This window comes from Festucalex cinctus, chromosome 10, assembly GCF_051991245.1.
Source record: "Festucalex cinctus isolate MCC-2025b chromosome 10, RoL_Fcin_1.0, whole genome shotgun sequence".
Lineage (NCBI taxonomy): Eukaryota > Metazoa > Chordata > Actinopteri > Syngnathiformes > Syngnathidae > Festucalex > Festucalex cinctus.
This window is the reverse complement of record NC_135420.1, coordinates 19,928,512-19,935,782: the sequence shown is the minus strand read 5'-3', so window position 1 is coordinate 19,935,782 and position 7,271 is coordinate 19,928,512. Positions and strand designations below refer to the sequence as shown.

General features: G+C 33.4%; 1 protein-coding gene across 3 annotated transcripts in view; it reads left to right on the top strand.

Moving 5' to 3' along the window:
• Positions 1-7,271, top strand: part of atp8b3 (ATPase phospholipid transporting 8B3) — a 98,364-nt gene that overhangs the window by 7,562 nt on the left and 83,531 nt on the right. For 2 of the 3 annotated variants that reach the window (XR_013285321.1, XM_077533915.1), the window contains exons 2-3: positions 4,795-4,955; positions 6,213-6,281. Coding sequence is in view for 1 of the 3 variants with exons in the window: in XM_077533915.1 (XP_077390041.1) it covers positions 6,257-6,281 (25 nt within the window). In the remaining 2 variants the exon portion in view is untranslated. Of the gene's footprint in view, positions 1-4,794; positions 4,956-6,191; positions 6,282-7,271 lie in introns of all 3 variants that reach the window. The other variant, XR_013285322.1, reaches the window with a different exon arrangement.

Sequence of the window (7,271 nt, the reverse complement as noted above, 5' to 3'; positions counted from 1 at the left end):
TTATTACAACAAAGATTGAATTAATAATAATAATAATACAATAAAAATTCAATCAATCAATAAATAAGGTTATTACACCGAGATTGAATTAAATACAGTACAGTAAAGTGCCATATTTGTGAAGTGCACTCTACAAATATTAAATTCCCAAGTACATTTTGCAGAGGCAATAACTGGTCAAATGATTTAGTTGATTAATGAAAGTAACGTGTTATAATCACTTAAGTGTTACACAGAAATTGACAACAGCAAGGATGAGATGAAAATATTTTCATAATATAATTCTATAATTGTAAATGAAAAAAAAAAAAAAAAATTGTCTAAGTGCAATAAGTCAGGTCTTTCAGCAATGTAAAAAAAATACTTTTAATTCATGTGTACAGTAAATTAAAAAAAAACGGTAAAATACAAAAAAAAAAGGCTTTTAAAATATTTTCTAAAGAATTTATGGGGAGTCTTGAGATTAATCGATTCATGGTTTTATGAATCCATATCTGCGTATACACTTCTTAAGCACTGAACTTTAATACTATATAAACAAATAAATTATACATGCATGTAAAAAAAACAAAACAAAGCCTACCGACCAACCCGACCAACCGTAATGAAGCAGAGTGTTAATTATTATTTTTTATTTCTTAATTTAATTTTATTTTATTTTAAACTGCAGCCCTTGCGATTGAAAAGCTGCATTTGCTGTGTCGATGTGAATTCGATTAAATATTAACACAAAATTTTCCATTTTGGGACATCTGGCTTTCGAGGTGGTCTGTCACAGACAATCAACAAAAAAAAATCTATTATTGTACAAACAAATATATTACACTGACATGATTATCATATCACGTAAATGGCAAATATGTCCCCCCAAATTTTTAGGTTTAATTTTTACTTGTGCATTAACCATCAATGGTGATGAAATCAACATGTTTTCACAATCGGTGAAGCCGCACAACGACATTTCAGTGTTTAGTTTTGTTTTTTTCTGGCGTCAGGTGAAGGCAGTTTCTAGTTGGGCACGACGCAAGCGTCACAAAGTTGAGTGCACAACAGTGAAAGTGTCAGTTAACCACTTATCAAACCACACTGGGGTGTCGTTACTGCCGTACTTCATCATTGATTCCACACACACGATTCTATGAACAACCACATTGTGACTCTTTCATTGTGGGATTTTCCCATCAGGACTTTTTTTTTTTTTAAACAATTGCAAAGCTATTACATCACTTTTGTTCCGGTCACTTTTACAAACAGCTGTTAATGATACTTCACACTTTTAAAGCCACACTAATTAACCAACAATTTCTATTTGTATTTGATGAATAAAATAATTTTCTAATGCGAACCACACAAGTCTAAAGACGTTATTCTGATTAATATTGTGTCTGTGGATTATGAGTGAAGTAGCAAAATCCACGCGTTCTGATCCATCTCTAGGGGCGGCCATTTTACCACTTGTTGTCGACTGATGATGACATCACAGTTGCTCGTGTCACAAGTCGGAAGTCGGATAAATCCAAGTTGTTTTTTACCAGTTCCGACCTGAAAGCGTTCGAGGCGAAAGTAAACAACCAGAATGGCGGATAGTGATTGATTTTTTTGTTTTGATTTTTTGTCCTCAAAACTCATTTTAACCTCCAGCAAACATACATGCCTTCTCACAATTTGGCTTCATTTATTGTTTGATCTTATTTCATAAGCATTTCATACAGTTCAGGAGTTCACCGTATAATTCCATGCAGGGAGATAGCGACATACTGTCATGTACGTTGTGTTACGTAAAGTTATGTCGAATATTTATGAATTAAGAAAACTATCTATTTTTCTTCTTGAGTAAATTGTTTTACCATTCACGGTCTGTGTTTCCAAAGGGGTCGTCATTGTAGAGTGATGTCACATTGTAGTCTGACTTTCTGTGGAATTTCTGTGTTCCCGTACACACTTCCTGGTTTGAACTAGGAAAAGTCCGACTTCCGACCATACTTGAATGCAGCAACAGATAATGACCAATCATGGCTCACCTGTTGTCTGAAGCTGAGCTGTGACTGGTCGATACCTTAGCTCTGAACAATTGTGATGTCATTTTCAGTCGACAGCAAGTAACAGAATGGCCGCCTTCCACAAACGCAATATTATTCCGAATGTCGTGTTTAGACGAGTGGGGAAAGATACATAAATTACTGTAGAGACATTTTTAGGTTGACTTCCCAAATAAAATAATACATCAGAATTAATTGTTAAACTTTTGGCAGCCCAACATTCCCTTTAACTACGATAAAGGAATAATAAATGTCTCACATTTGGTACAGAGTGTGAGTAGCAAGAAAAGCTACATGCTAGTTTTCTGCCCTCAACTATAAATAAATGCTGGGGACAGTTTAGCAGAAGGAAACGGTCTGTTTGGACATCAAATGGAAATTTTATTTTTTTCAATCATGAAGGCCCCCTGCATATACTGATTGCGGTTTTAAGTGTGAGTCTGTTTGGAGGCAGATGACATTAGCTCAAGCGAGGATGGTGAGTTGGTGGTTAGCATGTCTGCCTTGTAGTTGCAAAGGTGTTGGGTTCAATCTCAGCTCTGTTTTTTCTTTTGTTGAAAGATACGTTGACTTCCCCCACGTATTACAAAAGGACCTCATGTTAGGTTTATTAGAAAGTTGTTCACAGGTGTGAAGAGCTGACATTTTGTTGTTGTATTTGCACTGGAGAGCTCTTTGTAATGTGTAAAGATGAGTCAACCTTTCGCAAAGTCGGCATCTAAAGGATTAACTCCACAAGTGTGGTTGCTTTTTTTTCTTTTTTTTTCTTCCTTTGTTTTTATTGTAAAGCAACTAAAGTGGGTTTTCACTCCCAGTATGACGATAACAGCATAACAGGAAATGGAACTTGCTGCAACATGAAGTGAGTATGCACATGTTGTAAATCATCAGAGAATCTTGCCAACAAATGAGACATTTTTGTTTAATTATCAAGCAGGATGAATATGTCATTACGTGAGGTTTTCTTAAGGCAATAGCTGCAATTCAATTCATTAATATTTTTAATCTCTTAATCACAAAAATCTCAAAGGGTTTCACAGTAACTGATATCAAAATCTCAAAAACGTCACAACCATGCATCCAAAATAGGTGTGAATTGAAATCCAACTAAAGCATATAACATCAATGTTAAAATCAGCATAACAAGCCCACGGTTTGCATTTTCATTCAAAACATCACATGGTCTAAATACAGTGAAACCGCATCTGGCCTATAGAGCACAAACACACATCATTCTAACCACAAGCCTGCTGTGCGCTCACGTAGGTGTTTGTTTACTATTATGTATGCCGCAAATGAAACCTTCAACGGACAATGCACACGCTGGATAGCAAAAGCTTGTTGTAACGTCACTCCTGCTCGTTCAGTTATCAGTCAATGTCGCTTAAATCCACAAGAGGGCGCCATACACCCACAGAAGATGTCTCAGCTAATGTTTATCCAAATACAATTTTTTTTTTTTTAAATCTTAAATCCAGAATTATTGTTTGCTTTGTGTTTTATATGAAAATGAAAAAAATACAGAATGAAACGGTAAAATACACATCAAGGTTAATATGTGTGTTATTTTACAATAAAATAAAAATAAAAAATAAATATAGAAAATAAAATTAGGTATTTTTTACTTTAAATGTTGTAGAATCGTCGCCCCCCCCCCCCCCAATAAGCCCTAAAAAAAATAATAATAAATCAATAAAAAAAAATGTTTTGGATATAAAGTACACTTAGTTAAGTGCTAAATTAGGCTATCTCCATATTTTGTGAGGTTTTTTTTTTTATTTTTTTTTTTATTTTTTTGTAGCCTCATGAAACGAAAAACAGACAAAAATGGAGCAAGAATTGTGTTTTTGCATATAAAAAAAAAATAGAGAAAAATATGTTCATACAGGACTGTCTCAGAAAATTAGAATATTGTGATAAAGTCCTTTATTTTCTGTAATGTAAAAAAAAAAAAAGTCATAAATTCTGGATTCACTTGAAAACACTTGCAGGTGTTTCGAGTTAATTAGACGATTTAAGAGATTAGTTAAATAGCCTACTAGTATACTTTTTCATGATATTCTAATATTTTGAGATGTGATATTTGAGTTTTGTTTAAGCTGTAAGCCATAATCAGCAATATTAAAATAATAAATGGCTTGCAATATTTCAGTTGATTTGTAATGAATCCAGAATGTATGACATTTTTTTTTTTTTTTTTAAATTGCATTACAGAAAATAAAGAACTTTATCACAATATTCTAATTTTCTGAGACAGTCCTGTATAGACCTCATTGGCTGGATATACAGAGTATTTTCTAAAAAAAAAAAAAAAAAAAAAAAAAAAAAAAAGAGTACATTTCCATTTAATTGAAAAACAAAAACAATAAACAGATTTTTGGATACTAAAAAAAAACAAAAGAATCAAAACAAAATTCAAATGTGGAGAGAAATATTCTGTCCAATGCTCAATCACCTGCATTTGTATTGTTTATTTAAAGGCATGTTTCCACTTTGCTCATTCAAACACACCTGCTCATGACTTAGCCACTGAATGCAAAGATTTTTGTTTTGCACATTGTGTGTGTAAGCTGATCCATTTCGCTAATGAATTGGGATCCAGTACAGCACTCCCACAAGCTCTCCCCGAAAAACGCTGGTTCACAAAATCACATTATGGAATGAGTGAATATTTGACGAGTTTTTCTTGAAGGTTTGACAACATTAAAATGAGGCTATCGCGCCTTTCCTCCATTCCCATTTGGTCTGCTCCCAGGTGTCGGTTGCGTGGGGACATGCGATGTGATGCAGGACACACCTGGAAGCGAGGTGGGCGTTGCCGTGTTACATGACTCCTGTCATAGAGAAAGAAGGGATGTATGAGCCGAAACAGAGTGTCAAGAATGGTTTGCGAAATATCACCGCCATGCTGAGCAGGTAAATGTTACATTTTGTCTTCATCTGTTGTTATTTTTCTGTTGTTTCACAAATAGGATGTGTTAAGGAGGTCCATGTACTGTATTTGTTATTGGGGAAAGACAATAAAAAGAAAATGGTCATGTGAATGTGCCACCTGAGTTAGTTAGCCAACAAAGTTTATTTATTTTTAGTCAGTGGTCAATTTGAGACAATAAGCAATAAAATCTCGGCAAAAACTCTTTGACTCAGTTTTGTTTCAACAATATGTTCGTTAATACAGTGGCCAAAAAACGTCCAGGTATAGGCTATGAGTATTTCAAGATACGTTCTGTCGCTAATTATTTTCATCTTTGTTTACTAGCAAAAATGTGTTACTTAATAGCAATATCACATGGTGAACAATTCTTCAAAAAGTTGCTTTTTTTTGCCGTCCCAGTTGTAGTTTGTTGTGAAACTAAACGCAAAACCAAGATGAAACGTCTGCTACCTTCATACAAAACAAAACATGCTATGCTAGCATTTAAGCAACAAAACTGCTCCAATTTAAATGACTGTTTTGCCCCCACAACAAAAATAAATCACCATAAATGTCAAAAATGTACATTTTAAAGCTATTCCAATTTCAATGACTCTTTTAGCCATATCCTAAAATAAGATGTGTTTATTACATAAATAACAGAGAATGTAAATGAACTTCATTTTATTTCGAGCTTCACCATGTGGTGCCCAAATCACTTTACAAAGCCGCACGGAACTGTCAGGTCCGTTGGCAGCAAATTAGGGTTCAATGTCTTGCTCAAAGACATTTTGACATGGTCACAAGGGCTGAGGATCGCACTCACAACCTCCCGGTTGGGGGTCCACCACTCTACCACTGAGCCATGCCACGCTGTGTTTACAGAATGTACAAAACTAAGGTCATTTAGTGATGTTGCTGAACATGCCATGAAAAGTGAGAAAAATAGTTTTAAAAAATCGTAAAGTTGAATAATTCAGTTTAACTTTGTAAAAATGTGCACAAGCTTTAGTGAGAAAAAAATCTAAACAAACTACCTAAATCCAATAATAATTAAAAAAAAAATAACTCAACTGTTCGTCCTCATTTCTGCTGTAATTGTTCTCATATTTGACTTGCTGCCAAACTTGCTTTTCGAGTGTGCAGTAATTTACAAACCATTCACTGTAAAGCAGCGTCTGCTCATGTGTTGGCATGGTAACGCAGTGTAATGAGTTACAAGATAACCGAGTCAAAAGGTGTCTTTTGTCTGATCACAGTACGTGCTGTGCACTTCCATGACGAGCTCGTCCTCCTCATCATCATGGATAAGGACAGCGCACAATCGGGTATGTCTTCTTTCAGCTCATCATTTCAAGTCAATTCCACATCCAACTTTTACTTTGCAGTCAAGGACAGGGGCTCTTAAACTTTTGGGACGCCCACGGAGCCTAATCCTCAAGGCAATTAATCTGGCATAGAATTTTACATATGTATATTTTTTCAACCTAAATATTGTTGACCTGTTTAATAGAAAGGAACCTAACCAAATTAGTTTGAAATAAATGTATTAAAACAAAACAGAACAAAAAAAACAGGCAACACGAGCATAATAATTTGCACATTGTTTTGCGTATGACAAGTTTTTTTTTTTTTTTTTTTTTTTTTTTTTTTAAATAGAAGTAGTGTCTTCAGTTCCTATCTTTTCAATCAGGCATTCCAATCAAAATTCTTAGTGAAAATGTAAACAAAAAAAATATTCAGACAGAAAGAAAAAAGCAATAACTCAAAAGGTGTCACAGAAAGCCTCAGCCTCCACTTATCAATAAAAGAGATTTAAAAAAATAAAATAAAAATGCCAATACAAATAAATATAATACAATAAGATTAATAAAAATAAACAGAAAAATATGCAAAGCATGTAAATATTGTGTGTGTGTGTGTGTGTGTGTGTGTTTTTTTTTTTCTCCAATTCCGGGATATTGTTTAGTTTTTGTTTTAAATCAATTTTAAAAATATAGAGAGAAAAAGAAGAAAACTGCTAAACAAAAGTGAAAGTATATGAATTTGTCGCTTTACAGTAAAATCTGTGCGATCAAAATTTGTGATTTTCTTTTTAACCAAAATAAAAAAATAAATAAATAATAATAATAATAATAATAATTAATAATATTAAAAACAGCAAAAATACTGGGTCTGTGTTTTGGATTAAAAAAAAAAAGTTTTTATAGAATTACATTTCTTTAAAATAAAAAAAGTAGAATAAGAAAACTAAACACTAATAAATAACAGTGAACATTTGTACAATAAAAAAAGCATTTGTCTAAAAAAAAAAAGTG